Consider the following 16,319-nt stretch of genomic DNA (forward strand, 5'->3'; position numbering starts at 1 on the left):
ATAGTCATCATTTCCTCTAAGGTATTATTTTTCCTTTCTATGATGTCATTTTGTTGCGGGGAATAAGATGTAGTCAGATTATGTCTAATACCATGAATTGCGCAACACTCCTCAAATGTTGATACATATTCACCTCCACGGTAACTTTTTAGTACTTTAATTTTCTTTTTGAGTTGAGTCTCAACTACACTTTTATACATTTTAAAACTTGCTATCATTTCATCTTTACTTTTAAGTAAATAGATATAACACAATTTAGTGTTATCATCAATAAAAGTGATAAAGTACTTATTTCCACCTTTAAATGGATCTGATTCCATATTACACACATCTGTGTGAATTGATCCAAGGGTTCAGTTGTCCTTTCAATGGACTTGACCTTTAAATGGATGTGAATGATTGTTGTGCTAACTTTGATTCAACATAAGTGTTTCATTTATATTTTGAGTCTATATGGATGTATAAGATGTGCTCAAATTTGACTAACCACCTTAATGTGTCAAAATTAACATGTCAAAGTCTAGCATGCTACACATTAGAAGACTTAAGAAAGTAAGCAAATGGATTATTCATGTTATTGATATTAGGCATATTAGACATTACATGGAATTTAAGCATTCCACCATCCGCATATCCCTTGCTTATAAACATACCTTTTTTGATTAATACAAACTTATGTGACTCAAACACTAAGCAAAATAGAAGATTGTTCAACAACCATCCAAAGACTAAGTTCTTCTTAATCTCTAGAACATGCAACACATCATTAAGTATTAGCCCTTTTCAAGGTGATACCATTTATGGAATATTAAACACCAGATTGAAATATCTAGAATCACAATTTTCACATAACTTTCTGCCTCAACATGGACAGAAACATAAGATATGCACAACTTTAATGTTCTTGAACCACTTATTCTTTGAGCACACATGACGGGTAGCACCTGTATCAATCTACCACTCAATGGAGTTAGAATTAATATAGTTCACTTCATAACCACTCTGAATGGTGACATTTTTGAAATTATTCATACACCAAATGTAAGTGTTTAGGATTACTATTTTCAGAAAATATTTATACCTCTTGCTTGGACAAAAATCAACATATTATAAAATAGCCAAAACTATTGTCAAAATCTATAATCTATTTCACAAATATGTAGCAAACTATGCCGATGACAATTTTGAAATATGGATTTGCAAATCTGGAAATCTGAATTCTGATGCAGAAATTTTTGATACCAAATCTGATGCTTAAATTATAATTTCATAAAATAATGTTATAATTTATGGAAAATAAATGTAAAATTGATTCCTGATAGAAAACTAATACACAAATTTGATACAAATATGATGGTTAACTGGTTTCAGAATGTTGTTTTCTAAGAAAACTGATTTTCTGATACAAAACTGATACACATTTATGATGTATATCTGATACTAAACTTCTGAAAAAACAAATTTTGATGAATAAACTATTGCAATATCTAATATAAAACCTGATGTATTTTCTGATGTAATATCTGATGCAAAAAATCTGATCTAGAAAACCTGAATCAGAAAATCGATAGTAAATACTAATATAAACTTTGATGATATCTGATGCGTAAATCTGATGAAAAACTGATGTTGAAATCAGAAATTTGTAGCATAAAATCCGAAGCATAAAATTCGGATTCATAAAATCTGATTCTAAATTCTAAAATTAGCATTTTGAAATCTGATGCAAAATTGTTGATTATAAAACAATTTCTCAAAATCTGATTGAGAAATTTTTTGATGAAGAATCAACAAAGATTTTTTTCTTTATTTTCTTTGAAAATTAAGTAGTAAAAAACACCATAAAATGTATTTGTTTTTATAGTTCGTTTTGTACAAACAAATTTATTTTAATATTATAGGAATAATATTACGAAAAATATACCAAATCAAACAAGAAAATAGAAAATGTAGAGGCATGTGTTTAATACAGTATCCTTAAAACAAATTTGCCCGCTACTAGATGTTTTGTTTCCCAGAATAGAACAGCTTAAAGTGATACTCCGAGATCACCCGAACCTAAATTAGGCATAGATTTTATCATGAAGCAATAAGAAAACAAAGCAGAAGTTGGAGAAGAAGAAATCTAGAGTTTCATTTGTCCTGTCTTTCAATTATTCACTCATACCCTCTATTTATACATGAAACGTGTAACATAAATAAAAGAATAATGTGTAATTTATGACAATTAATCACAAGTATTGTAACTAAAAATCGATGATCAATATGGTAATTGTGTCTTAGTTTTCACTTACGAAAAAAGAGATATTGCAAAAAAGGTCCTTGAACTTACCCACATGATGCACGTTTAATTCATACAAACCTTAGAAACCTTTGTACTTATATATCCACTTTCTTTTCATTCTCCCACCCATGTACGATGAACTAAAACATATTAAACTTCTTTATTACTGCTTCTAACACCCTTACTTAATGGATTAATTTCTCACTAATCTTAAATCCATTTTGGATGTGTGATATACCAAAATGAAGGTATCATGGAGGAGAACACAAACATAGAACCAATTATTCATTTTGATAATGGTTTAGGGTTCGAATTTTGTGTTAAAAAATAAGGAAACTCCATTTTTATAAATTGGTTATAATCAATTTTCCAATAATCTTCCTAGATAAAATTGATCAAACATTTTCAAGCTACCTATATAAAATTTAGTAGTTGAATTATGCATAGGATAGGTAGGTGTTACCATTTGAACTATCCCTTAAGATACATATTTATTTTACTAACAGACCAATAGACTCGATCTCCTTGAACTGTTGTGTCGTGTGTGTAAATAGTCAAAAAGGTCCTTGAACTTAACCACTTGATGTTGTAACGTCCCAAAATTTCCGAGTAAAATTTTCATTTTAATAATACGAATTCATTCAACATTCCATTCCCAAAATAATTAGATGTGGAAAAATAGTATTTAAACATCAAAGTAAAAAAAAATCATGATTAATCAAATGCAAAATAAACTCTAGGGGATGTTATGAAGTCACGTCGGGCCTTTCCCTTTCGAACCGGAACTACCTAAAATCATAAATAAGAAACCGTAAACACAAAGCTTAGTGAGTTCTCTAAAATACCGTATACCATACATATACGTCAGCTCAAGGTTGTACCAGGTCTATTTCACCATCAAGTCTATTCCAACTCATATGACAAGGTTGTATCTGGTCTATTTCACCCCCGAGTCTATTCCAACGCAATCGATATTTTTCAATCGTACAGGTCTATTTCACCCCACATACATATAGCAAACAAGCATACATGCATACATAAGAGTCACAAAGACAACACGCACATACAACCTTAGTATCCTATAGTATAATGAGCAAACTCACCTTAGTCTAGAGATAACCGAACCACATGCGTTGCTGCTACCAGGCTCCTCACACTGAACACATCTAAATTATCCCTAATCAAAATTAAGGAAATTTCCCATAGTCTAAGTTTAATTCATGCTCTAGCATGGGTAAAAGACTATTTTACCTTCCCACATCTAACCCAACAACTCATGGACCAAATCCTAAAAGACCCAAGGCCCAAAATGGCCCAAAAGCTAATATGGTGAGTACCCCCCGCGTACCAACCTAGTATGCCTGTCGTACTTCAGTGAAGCCTACTACCTGTAGTGTACAAGTAGGGTACACCTAACATACTACTCTACTGCCCAAACTCAACACCAACTTCTTAACGCCTTAAGAGAAAACATATAACTCCTAGATGTGATTCATTAGGACGTCCTTAGTCATAAAGTTCCTGACTTTATGACTTTGCATGGCTTAATGGTGTCTAAACCAAATCCCTAAATATAACTTCATCAAAAGATCACCAACTCATGCATGGTTGGTCCATAACCATCAAGATGCAAACTTTATGAACACTGGACCTCAAAACATAAAAATAAACAACCTAAAACTTCTGGAGTAGCATTTACTCTCAATAATCAGCTTATGGGAGCAAAAAGCACAAAAACCCACTCACAAGCAAGATCTAACAAATAAACCATCAAGTTTGAGACTTTTTACCTTTAGAAGATAGATCAAGGTGAACAATGCCTGGATCTACAAACTCCAAGACAACCAACACTTCTCCAGTGAGTTCTTCTTCTTCCAAATGCACCAAAAACCCATCAAAATCACTTAAAGGCTCAATAATCTTTCATATAAGGCTAGGGTTTCGAGGAAACATCTTAAGAGGATGGAAGCTGAAGGTAAGGAGGGTTGGAAATGAGTTAAGGCCTTTAGATAGGGTCCAAGACCCAAATTTAGGGTTTGAGTTTGGGTCCCATACGCCTAGCGTACATGGGAGGAACACCGTGATCATCTTAAGCTAGTACGCTCAGGGTACATGCCACGTACGCCCATCGTACCCGACTTAACCCCAAAATCCATAACTTTTAATGGTCACAAATTCCGCATCCTTAATCTATTTTCGGCGTTCTTTATATGCTCGGAAAGGTAATGAGAAACCCTACAATCTCATCTAATCTCCTTCAACTTAAAATCAACCAAACTTAAATCTTAAATTCAATAAAAGGTTTGAACCCTCACTTTTACCATTATATCCTTGGGCTCCAAAGCACAAACCGAACTCTTAGATCATATAATCTACATTACCCACATCCAAATGAGTCTAAACCTCTCTTTCCTCAAAGCCCAAACCCTCATGATAATTGATCTTCCGATCATGGTTCCAAATTAAGAAACGAACCGAAACAGGGTGTTACAACTTCCCTCCCCCCCACCTACTTAAATTAGATTTCGTCCTCGCAATCATTCCTTACTACTTCCTCTGTCGTCCTAATAGATCCTACATGCACTTCCCAAATTTCGTTTAAGTATGAAGATTCATCACATACAGACGGTCGCCTTCTAATCCTGCCATCCAAACCCCATTTTAGCAGAAGTCACTTACCCATCCGAAAGAATGAACTTTAACACCTTGCCCCTCAGCCAATGAAAGAAAACCAATTGCTCTACTTGAGGACTGAAACAACTACCTTACTCTTCCCAACTGGAAGACCTCAAATCACATCGTCAACAACTCAAAGCAGGAAACTTCTCGAAGGCTGGAACCAATCAATTTAAAACCCTAAAAATTATTCCCTAAGACTAATGATCATTCATTTGATGTACCCGTCCCTAATTCCTTACTAGGAACACCACTCAACCATGTAGAAAGAATACTCGGAATATACCGATCATGAATTTCACCCGCTCCCAATTCGGAGATTGTACCAACAACCATAAATACGTACTTGACTTCCTGGAAATTCATCAATAACCTGATGATCCCATAACTATAATGATGGTCAACCCAAGAATCCCACATTGCATCCAAATCCCTCACCAGCTCAGGTGTACCTCCACCTAACAAGACACCCGGGGTATTACAACAATGATGGAAAACTTTTAGTGAAGATGTTTGCATAGTAAGAAATGAATGATGAAGGACTCAAACCTTGCCCAATGATAACGGATTAAATGGGTGTTGATTTTGATATGTTTGGTACGTTGAGATTGTACCGGGTTAGAGGACATGTAAAGCGTGCTAACTTTTTCACAGTAGACAATAATAAATTTGGGGAACAAGGAGTGGAGCACCCAAAAGAGATTGCATAACAAACATCCAAAGATGACAATTTCATTTGTCCCTTGGATGACCATGAGAAAAGATTATTATCGAGGAAAACAGTGATAGCCTGAGGTGTATTGTCTTATGGAAGGACACATGCCATAGTCGGCATTTGAATAGACAATGAGATATGTAGAAGTATACGTGTGAATCTTGAGGCCGATGTCAAAGGTTCAACAAAACAGAATGAAGAATGTGCTTAAGGGCGCCAAATTGGGCCTCACAAGAGTAAAAGCCCAAAAATGAGAAATCAAACAAGTTTATTTAGTTTTAAATGGACTGAATTTGTTAGGTTTTATTATTGGGCTTAAACAGAAAGAGCTCAAATAAAATAGTCCACGAAACATGAGAACGAAGAAGACAGCACAGCAATCCACGGATGACCCATTCACTTTTCATTTCCCCCAAAACAAACGACTCACTAGTCACTCCGTCTTCTATCTTCTTCATCTGCTTTAAAATTTCTACCCTTTTCGCCACTTCTGTCACTGAATTCCCACATTTGCTCATCAATGGCGTCAATTAACTTTAACCCCTTTGGGGAAAATTGGTTCAAGAAGCCACCAAACCCTCTACAATCCATAAACATTCACGCTTTTTCAGATTCCATAAACCCGTTCAAACACCAACCTCAATCCGATCCATTTTCTTCACCCTTTGCCGCTCTCTCTATTTCCAACCCGTTCAAGAAAAAAACCGAACCCGATTCCCAAAGACCCAAACCAGGATACTACAAGAGATTGCTTGAACAGTTTTACTGGGAGTCAGAAAATCGGCCCGATTACCGCCACACCCCAGAAGTTGAAAGGATTCTAAACGAAGACCCAATCTGGGAAAAGAAAGAGAATCCAACCCAAGAAGAGATTGAAGAGAACGAGAGATGGTTGAAGGAATTTCGTGAGAGTCCAGTTGTTCGTTTTTTAGCCCGAGCAGAGGAGGTTATGGATGAGATTAATGAAATGGAGCTTAAAGAGAATTCGAAACCATATAGAAGTGAGGATAAGAAGTATTGGCAATCGATTCCGCATGTCATCGGACCCGACGGCCGGCCTATGCCAAGGAAAGCTATAAAGACTAGGAAGGAGTCCGATGACAAATTTTGGGATTTCGCGAAGCAATTCTTCTTCGGGTTATGGGGATTCCGGCAACGGCCATATCCTCCCGGCCGACCAATTGATGTTGCTCAAGCTATTGGGTACAAGAGGCTGGAGAAGAGATACTATGATTGTAAGTTTCACTTGTTTCTTATAATGCTGAATTCTTTTTATCAAATTTTTTCCCAATTTGCTATACGAATCTGATATTTACACTTGAAAGCGATAATGTGCTATTGTGGATTGTTCTAGTTATCATGAGGTCTGGTGGATTTTTCTACAAAGATCGAATAGGTCGAACAAGGGGACCTTGTGAGTTGATACAACTAAAAACAGCTTGGGGAGCTGGAATCATCGATAAATATACTTTCATTTGGGGTGATGACATGGACGAGTGGGTCCCAATCGGCATGATTTATGGTATGGAGCGTGCAATTGCCACTTGGGAAGGTTCGTATCTGTGTACTTTGTAATCTTGCTTCTTAAAATGCACATATAAAGTTTGCTCTTTGATCACATAAGCAACTTGTTTCAATTTCAGTGAGATTAGGTGCTGCAGCCACAGCTTTCATTCACAAACTACAAAAGGGTATCCCTCCGTGGGCCCCGCTAAAAGGGTTTGAGAAAAAAAGCAGGAAACAGCTGCAAGATGAAGCATATGAAAGCAAGAAAAGGGATTTAGCTGTTTTAGAAGCTAATGATGGGATTTGGCCTGGTGTGAGAATTCCTAGTCATGCTTTGTTTCTTTGGGCTAGTGGATCCGAACTCACATCGATTTTGGAACAAGACCATATGCCTAACAAATACATTCCCAAAGATATGAGGTAATAATCCTGTTTTTGTCTCATTCACATCAGTTTCAGACTTTCAGTGTCAGTGTCAAAGTCAGAGTCAGTTGAATGCATGCTAGATGTAGTACAAGGTTGTTTGTTTTATCCTGTTAACAAATTATGGTTTGCTACAGGAAACAACTGCAAAAAGCAATTCCAGGGTTGAGGCCATGGGAGGTTTTAAGTGTAGAACAAGCGATGGATCAGATAACATATGGTGGTGAATGGTATCGCGAGCCTCTTGGTATATTTAGAACATGGCCTCCTTACATTGAGGAATGGAATGAAGATGTCGAGGTATGGCAATTGCATTTGCACAATCAGTATCAGTAACAGTAATATTTGGGTGTTTTTGTTTGGCAATTGCAGGAGTTATTTGACTCATACCAGCAATTCACGGAGCTGATTTGTGAGTTTTTGGAGGTAGCAATTCCAGGGTTTGATAAGGTAATGAAAAAGGTAGAATCGGAAGCTGAGAGGAAATTCAGAAGACGGGTGCAAAGTGGAAAGAAAAAAATAGAAGCAATGAAGCGGGCCCAACAACCAAAAAGTCCCGTTCCTGTTCCTGAAAATGAAGATGAAGAAGAAGAAGATGATCAATGAGCTCATGTGTTTGTGTTTTTTTTTTTTTTAAAGAATTGTTTTGGGGTAGAGTGTGTCCATGATAATTATGGTGTAAGTTTTTCTAGATGTTGTGTTACATGAACCCTATTTGTGTTCAAAATTTTCTTTTCTTATGGTATTTGAATTTATCCCTGATTTTTTTTTTTTTTTTTTTTTTTTTTTTTTTTTTTTCTAAACAAGTGCAATAATCTTGTGCGACATCGAAAGTCCATCCAAAATCTGTCCTCTATGAATAAATGCATATTGTTCAAGACTAATAATTGAAACAATAACAGAATGTGTTTGATTTTCCAAAAGTTTTGCTTTTACCTTATACTACCTATAAGGCTAATATGAAATTAATGACAAAAAGGGTAAGAAACCTTCGGAATTAGAGCATTTGCAACCACCAATCGGAATGTGGTCCATTAGAGTGTATTAAAATGACACAACATAAATTCATCTTTCAACCCAACTAACGTGATTATCCGAACCTACTTATAACCCGAAACTCGATTAACCCAAACCCGACTAACATGTACCTTAATGGGGTCAGGTTTCAGGTGAATGTTTTTTATGGAAAAACCCAACCAACCGGATCTATATAACCCAAAAACCGATCAGGTTAACCCAATTAACAACCCTAGATCAAAAATGTGCAAACCCCTTAACCACTTTGATAAAATCAATCCCGCCATCTTCAAGTACTTTTCAATGAAAGTGAAAAGTAAATCCATTTAGGCATGAAGATTTATCGGCTCCAAAATCTCACCCCACTTGTTTATGGAAATTGGAAAGAATGACTCTAGAAAAACTTTTTCATGAGAGGGATAACCTTTTAAATAGATTACTCATTTGTAAAGAATGGTGAGAAATTTCTTTCCAAACTAAGTTAGAAATATTCTAAAAGAACACATACACACATCCCCTTTAAGTTAGTTATACCCCAAATAGATCCTTTAATTTATACCCCAAATATATCTCTAAGCACTTTACGTCAACAAATTTCATAGAAGAACTTGGAATTCTCATTACCATATGCATTCCAGTCAATAACCGTAGTTCCACCCGGAAGATACCTAGTAGATTCATTAGTCGTAGTTCAACCTGGAAGAGAGTTACATATTTAAAAAAAAAATTAATATTTAAAATGGGGCTAAAAATAGAACTTAATTTACCACTTAGACCAAGACCACCCACATCAATTTGCTATGTCGTCTCATATATCATCTTACAATGCTTGAAATGCATATTGTCATGCCACATCACCTTGGTGGGGCCCTTTGGCATTTCCTTCCATAAATAAACTCAGTAGCAATGATTTTTTCCAATCTTTCCATTTCTTTTTCTTTCTCTTCTTCAATGAAACTCTGGAGCAAGAAATAGGACTCACTTGTTGGCATGTTCTTTGGTAATAATTACTTTGATGCTATTAAAAGGAAATGTTTTTTGGTCCTTAGACATTGAGGATTTATACCCTACAACAAACACATTGAAAATCAAGCTACATGTGATCATATGGTTGTGACAATTTGTTTGATTTTTTTGAACAGACAAGGTTTATTCGATGTGATATATGATATAATAATACTTTTGCTATTTACCCTTAAATAAAAATATCCATAAAGCCACCGACCACTTATGTACTTCATAAGCGTGCCTTCCTTCGCAACTTCATACGCACGTGACGGGTGCTTCAAACCTTAAAAGCCCCGCTGCTTAGAAATAATGTTAAATAATATAATGTTAAATAGTAGTAAATAAAAAAAATGTCAGTTCTGGTCAAAATACATTCACCTAAATTTGTTTAATACAAAATACAAAAATAAAAATAAATCAGTAACATAATTAAGAAGCAAGAAGTTGAGTGCTCCAGCCAATTAAGTTACAGTAACTCGGAGAATATTATTTGTATAAATACTCAATTGTAAATAATTTGAGCCTTTTGTTATAAAATAATCCATTCCACCGACCAACGCCAATTAAGTTACGAGTCAATAGTCATCATTTATGATTTATGGGTATACCAGAATATTATATTAGTTTTATGAAAACGAGATAGGTATAATACTTAGCTAGAAAATTTTCTTCCTGTATATATAACGTACCACAGCAATGACCATTAAAATCTTATAAAAGTTGCTGGGTTTCCAAAAAAGAAGACATGGAAGATAGTATGTTAGATCCGCCGGATTTAGTATTCGATGAAAAAGTGAGTAACAAGAGAGTAAGAGATGGCGAAGAGGAGATCAATATAGAAAGACTCGAAAAGAGGCCAAGTGGCATTTTGGGTGTTAATGGTGGTGGGGACTGCGATGAAGATCGTGTCAATGAAGGATGGGCAGCAAGTGGTGGCACTGGTGGTGGGATCATCGACACTTTCATTTCAAATGTTTTTCACCAGAATGAAAGTGTTATAGAAGGAGGAGAAGTTGAAGTTCGTGGTTTAATGAAAAGTGATGTAACTGATGTTGTCGTTGAAGAGAAAAGCGAAGATTTACGCATCGGTAGCAGTGGAGGGCATGGTGGAGACGATGGTGGTGACGGAGAAAGTGGCGGTGGACGAGGTGGTGGGATTATCAACACTTTCATTTCAAATATGTTTCACCAAAATGGAAATGGAGATGATGGTGGTGATCAAGCGAAAAGTGGTTTACTTAATGAAGTTGTAGAAAAAAACGAAGATCTAGATGCTGTCGGACGACACTCCGGCGAAGATGGTGGTGGTGGACCTGGTGGCAGTGGTGAACGAGCGGATCTCGTTGCAGAAAAACCGCCTGAGAAGACCAACAACACTGTGCCTGATTTGTCTAGTAAACATCTTACAGGTATAATATATTATATTCATTGGTATTTTTAACTTCCAAACGACTTAAAAGTGAAAAGTCAATACAGGTATATATGCATATATATAACCACAGCTTTTTAACGAGAGATCTTGATTTTATAAGATATATTTCTACCATTTGAATGCTCATGTGTGTTGTACAATAACAATGGATCAGGGGAAAAACTAAACATGCGACCAGATGATTATTCAGAAAGAGTGTTTTTCCTAAACAATAACTGAAGTTGATCGCATAGTATACCACGTTAAAGCACTGGAGCATTCATAGGTCAACCAAGTTCAAATTCATGGATGATATTGATCTACGTGTTGTTAATTTTATTTGATGCTTTTTTAGCAGTTGAAGAAGATAGTTTTTGAGGATTTTAGATTTACATGATTCGTAATGTAACTTGAACTCAAAATACTAGTTTTATACGGCATACTAATTGACTCCTCGAGTTCTTGGTGTGTGTGTGTGTGTTTTTTTTTTTTTTTTTTTTTTGTCATTCTTCCAATTTTAATATTTGTGTATTTCATGGTTCAATATGATGAAGGATTTAATTTTAAATTACATTTTACGTTCCTAACTTAGCTGATTTTACAAATTTGCTCGGAATATTTTCTCTTGTAATTTTAATGAGGTTTTTGTAATTGTTTTGATTCATATAAGGGGCTATTCAATAACCTCTCAATAATGGCACCATTCAAAGATCACCTCTAAATTGATCTGCATTTAACACGTTTGAATGTTTGATACAACATCTGAATGACCCCTAAATAATTTTTGGTAAACCAATTAAATAAACTAGTTTCTAGCTGAGAAAAATTATGTTTGGTAAGCTAGCTAATAAGTTGTTATAAATATAAAAATACATAACATAATATGAATATGTAGAAGAATGCTTTTGTTTTGTAAATTACATATTGAAACGAGTAATTCATTTGTAAAGAAAGAGAATTGAAAGGTTAGAAGATGATTTGGCAAAATTGAAAGGGGATTTTATGAAAAAGTGAGTGACCTTTTTTTAAACGATAAATCTAATCTATTTCTACTAAACTATTTCTAACAACGTCTATGTTCTGAACAAGACTTGAACCCTCAACTTCAAATGAGTAGCTTGGACTTGGAGGACCGGCTACCCTTCAAATTATAAGAAAATTACAAAAGAAACCCTGCAATTTGAGTTATTGACTATTGTACGATAAATCAAATCAAAACAAAACAAAAATAACTTAAAATTAGACATGAAAAATATTAGTATCGAATTATTATTATTATTAATTAAAAATATGTAAGTAAACTTATTAAGAAATTAAATATATACTATTAACATAAATTTAAGTTAATTTTAATAGATATTAAATATAATCCGACAAATAATAATCATCATTTGTATCAAGTCCTATATAATAATATATTTCTTGTAATCCAATTGCTTAAGATACTTATATTTTCTTATTTATCAAAGTTATGTATGTGATGATATTTTTTCAAGGGATAATGACTTGAAAGGGTAACGAAGTTTCGATTTTGTTCACATTTAGTCACTAAATTTTTTTCCGTTATCTATTTGTCATTGAACTATTGAAATTGCTCATATTTTACCCTTATGAACAGTTTCAATAGTTCAATGACAAATAGATAAGACAAAAAGTTTAGTGATTAAATGTGAAAAGTTTCAATAGTTCAATGACAAATAGATAAGAAAAAAAGTTTAATTATTAAATGTGAACAAAATCAAAAGTTTGTTTCCTTCTAAAAAAGTTTGTATTTTTTATTTCATAGATTTCTTCATCAACAAATATTATTAGAATTTAACGAAAATAAATAATTTGCTAAAACAAAATACAATATAGTTTGTATTTAGTCATTGAACTTTTTTTAGAAGGAAACAAACTTTTGATTTTGTTCACATTTAGTCACTAAATTTTTTTTCATTATTTATTTGTCACTGAACTATTGAAACTGTTCACATTTTACTGGTGGTCATAAGGGTAAAATGTGAACAGTTTCAATATTTCAATAGCAAATAGATAACGAAAAAAAATTTAGTGATTAAATAAGAACAAAATCAAAAGTTTGCTACCCTTTCAAGTCATTATTCATTTTTTTCAATCCAATAGTTCATCGTCTTTATATTTCATCTTATTTTCTTTTGTCAAAATCATTTCAAACGAGTTTATAAAACAAGTTCTCTTGAGATATCATGTAAAAGAAAAATGTGTACAGTTAGAGTTGTAATTTTGGAAGGACATTTGACTGTAGTGAAAAAGACAAATTTGCCCTTGCATTCTCATACAATCATAACACTAAATATTACATTTTTACAACAAATTTTGATGACTTCATCTTAAAAAAATCAGAAAAAGTGTCAAATAACATTAAACACATCCAAACACCCCAATACAAGCATGATTTGCATCCTCCCTTAATGTGTAAGCTATAACAAATATTGTTGTAAAAACCATAGACATAAATATAAACTCTGTCCATTTGTAAATTATAAAACTCGATAAACTGATGAAAAATTCACATAAACAAAAAGTCCCAAAATAACACGAGTATATATTTTGTAATAATTTTGACAAAGGGTAACATTGGAATTTAATAAAGTTCGAGCTTGAGTAACCATTTTCCAAATAAAATATGAAGTTGATTCTAGAGGTCTCTGGTTCTTTGCCTTAACTGATTCAGCTCATTCTCTATTTCAAGATCCGGAAACGGATATGCTGCTTTTGAGTTGGAAACCGTTGTTCTCCCTGGTGGAAGCTCTCCTTTCTGTAAAATCCCAAAAATGCCCTTATGGAATGAAAAATAATATGATAATTTGATGGACTTGCTTGTAATGGATCTTGGAGAAAGTGGTGGAAAAAGTTTGTTTATTTTACCTTAAACATTATTAATTTCGAAATGAAGCATATTCATCTGATTTTGTAATGAAGGGTGATAATGTCATTTCATTAATGTTTTAAAAGGAAAGAAAAGAGAAAATAAATACCTTTGTGGTTCCAGATAACTCCTTCTTTAAGCTTGCAAGATCATCATCAACTGATGAGCTCTCCAGCATTGCAAACTGCAAAAGGGTAAATTCAGAAAGAATGTCTTAATCCAATAAGCTAATATTATAGAGAAAAAGAAAACATACCTTTCCTTCAAGATCATCAGTTGATAGCTGATTAAGAGCTTCTGCTTGAGACTCCATGGTCATAACTAACATCAAAAAAAAAAAAGTTAGAAGGGCATTCATGTCTTTTGTTTTGTTTTAAGATAGAAAGAAATGGAACCTTTTTCTTCCATCTTCTCAAATGCTGAAAGAGCACTACTTGTATTCACATTCCCCAACATTTCACTTACTTTTGTTGCAGTTCTATACCAAAAAAAAAAAGGAAAAAAAAAATACATTAACTCCAACAAGTTTTAGAAAAATCTCAATGTTATTAAAAAAAAAAACACTAACTTTGCAGATTGTGCACGTGCTTTGAGAGTATCTTTCTTTGACTTAGCCTCTTGTATCTTGCTTTCTAGAATCTGTTAAGAGAAATGTATTATACATTTGGAAATAAGCAAAAATTTCAGTTCTTGGAAACAATATTTAAAAAGAGGTGAAAAAATATACCCGAGTGTTATTCACAAGATTATCCACAACACCTTTCTGTTGATCAAGTTGAGTCCTCAAAGAAGCTGCATTCTCCTGTAAAACAAATTAACAATACAATACAATCATATATTTTTTATATAAAAATATCAAAACCATTATGAGTGATTTATAGATCTAAAAAAAAGGAAGTCTTACAGCATAAGATTTACGCCTCTTTAAAGCTTCACGTGCAAGATCTTCATCTCCCTTACTAAGAGCAAGTTGTGCTCTCTTGTACCTAAAATTTAATTCTTGTTTTTACTTTTTATAAATTAAAAAAAAACATTTATGAAAAAAAAAAAAAAAAAAAAAAAGTCTATGGTGACTCACCAGTCTTCAGAAGCTTGCTCAGCAGCTTTATATTTGTTCTCCAACCGTTTTTGAGATGCCAAAACCTTCACAACCAAAATCATGATATTAGTTTCATATCATAAAGTAAATAAATATATATAAATAAATAAAAAATGAATGTGTACTTGAGCTGTAGCTTGACGCATCTTTATTAGATCATCATTCATTTCAAGAACAGCTTGCTCTAAGATCTTTTCTGGATCTTCAAAGGTGCTAACAAGTGCATTTGCGTAGGACTAACACATCAAAATTAACAATTTAAAAACCAAAAAAAAAAAAAAAGAAAAAGAAGAACTATATGTCATAATGAATATCCAAATAATAACCTAACCTTGACAACTCGTGCAAAACGATCAAAAAGATTCATGCGAATCCCATAACATCTTGTATTTCTAGGGTGATCTAGTCGTACTCTAATCTTTAGGGCTCCAACTGCAACACAAATGTAAAATCATTAAAAGGACTTTTTAATCATTTTTCACATATTTACTTACCTCTACAAATTCCTTATCTTTCATCATTCATTATGTTGACTAAATGAAAGGAATAGCAATGTGCTTTCAGTTATTGTTTGTTATGGCAATCTTGAAAGACACAGTTAAGTTGGAAAACTCATCCACAAAGGTGGGATGATTATAAGAACAATTAGCATCGTTTAACCACTAACTTATTCACTTCAATCCGAGTAACCTTATCAACGTCATTGAGAAAACGCACAAATCTAGAAGATTTAGGGTTTATGCTTGACACAACAGAGAGTTTAACTAATGAAATTTGTAGAAGTTATAACATAAAAAAAAAAAAAAAAAAGGATGAATCATGTTAAAAACTCATAAATTTGGAATGGGTGTGAATATATTAATCAGTAAGTTACCTCCAGAACCAAAGAAGGATGTCCTGTTAGTTGGAATCTTGCAAAATCCAATTCTGGTAGAAGAATCCTGTAATGAAGCTGATGTTGTTGAAGCGATACTTAACCCTGCAACAGGTGCTCTCAGTGCCATTGAATTCTTTGATGGATTAAAACCTAAACCACCTTACGTCGACCAAAATCCCCAAATTGTAACAAGTCGGAAGATTTATTTTATATACAAAGGGATAATCGACGGTTTTCGTGCTGCTATTCTTCTATGTTTTGGGGGTTTCGTACTTGTGGTGGTGATTGTATTGCAACCTTCGTTTGGGTTGTGCGAATTGCGATGAGGGAAAACTTGACGAAATTAAACCGAAGTGGCTATAAAGTTTGAACCATGTTGTAAATCAATGGCCCAAGTTACTGGTGTCAAAAGT

General features: G+C 33.7%; 3 protein-coding genes across 3 annotated transcripts; 2 read left to right on the top strand and 1 right to left on the bottom strand.

Moving 5' to 3' along the window:
• Positions 1-6,064: 6,064 nt before the first annotated feature.
• On the top strand, positions 6,065-8,366 carry LOC145015888 (histone-lysine N-methyltransferase ATXR3-like protein). The gene is made up of 5 exons (XM_078974362.1): positions 6,065-6,910; positions 7,030-7,227; positions 7,319-7,601; positions 7,742-7,904; positions 7,977-8,366. Exons 1-5 carry the CDS (start codon positions 6,196-6,198, stop codon positions 8,208-8,210), a joined length of 1,593 nt encoding a protein of 530 aa, XP_078830488.1. The 5' UTR covers positions 6,065-6,195; the 3' UTR covers positions 8,211-8,366.
• A 1,941-nt stretch (positions 8,367-10,307) lies between these two features.
• Positions 10,308-11,480, top strand: LOC145017542 (uncharacterized). Its single transcript, XM_078975557.1, has 2 exons — positions 10,308-11,038; positions 11,216-11,480. Exons 1-2 carry the CDS (start codon positions 10,375-10,377, stop codon positions 11,278-11,280), a joined length of 729 nt encoding a protein of 242 aa, XP_078831683.1. The 5' UTR covers positions 10,308-10,374; the 3' UTR covers positions 11,281-11,480.
• A 2,034-nt stretch (positions 11,481-13,514) lies between these two features.
• Positions 13,515-16,274, bottom strand: PTAC4 (plastid transcriptionally active 4). The gene is made up of 11 exons (XM_078975801.1): positions 15,904-16,274; positions 15,361-15,461; positions 15,155-15,265; positions 15,009-15,073; positions 14,835-14,916; positions 14,658-14,732; positions 14,499-14,569; positions 14,326-14,408; positions 14,187-14,251; positions 14,040-14,114; positions 13,515-13,819 (listed from the first exon to the last, which is right to left on the bottom strand). The coding sequence occupies exons 1-11, from the start codon at positions 16,031-16,033 to the stop codon at positions 13,700-13,702; spliced, it is 978 nt and encodes a 325-aa protein (XP_078831927.1). The 5' UTR covers positions 16,034-16,274; the 3' UTR covers positions 13,515-13,699.
• Between the last annotated feature and the right edge of the window lie 45 nt (positions 16,275-16,319).

This window comes from Lactuca saligna, chromosome 9 (genome assembly GCF_052625555.1).
Source record: "Lactuca saligna cultivar CGN05327 chromosome 9, ASM5262555v1, whole genome shotgun sequence".
NCBI classification, from domain to species: Eukaryota; Viridiplantae; Streptophyta; class Magnoliopsida; order Asterales; family Asteraceae; genus Lactuca; species Lactuca saligna.

Bases quoted from the DNA above. Each gene is read 5' to 3' on its own strand.
- PTAC4 (XM_078975801.1), bottom strand. From the start codon at position 16,033: ATGGCACTGAGAGCACCTGTTGCAGGGTTAAGTATCGCTTCAACAACA. The intron at 15,266-15,360 runs GTTAGGTTATTA...TTGATGTGTTAG, and splicing joins GTTTTGCACGAGTTGTCAAG to TCCTACGCAAATGCACTTGT. The intron at 14,252-14,325 runs GTTCCATTTCTT...TTTTGATGTTAG, and splicing joins TGAGAAGATGGAAGAAAAAG to TTATGACCATGGAGTCTCAA.
- LOC145017542 (XM_078975557.1), top strand. From the start codon at position 10,375: ATGGAAGATAGTATGTTAGATCCGCCGGATTTAGTATTCGATGAAAAA. The intron at 11,039-11,215 runs GTATAATATATT...ACAATGGATCAG, and splicing joins GTCTAGTAAACATCTTACAG to GGGAAAAACTAAACATGCGA.
- LOC145015888 (XM_078974362.1), top strand. From the start codon at position 6,196: ATGGCGTCAATTAACTTTAACCCCTTTGGGGAAAATTGGTTCAAGAAG. The intron at 6,911-7,029 runs GTAAGTTTCACT...GGATTGTTCTAG, and splicing joins GGAGAAGAGATACTATGATT to TTATCATGAGGTCTGGTGGA. The intron at 7,905-7,976 runs GTATGGCAATTG...TGGCAATTGCAG, and splicing joins AATGGAATGAAGATGTCGAG to GAGTTATTTGACTCATACCA.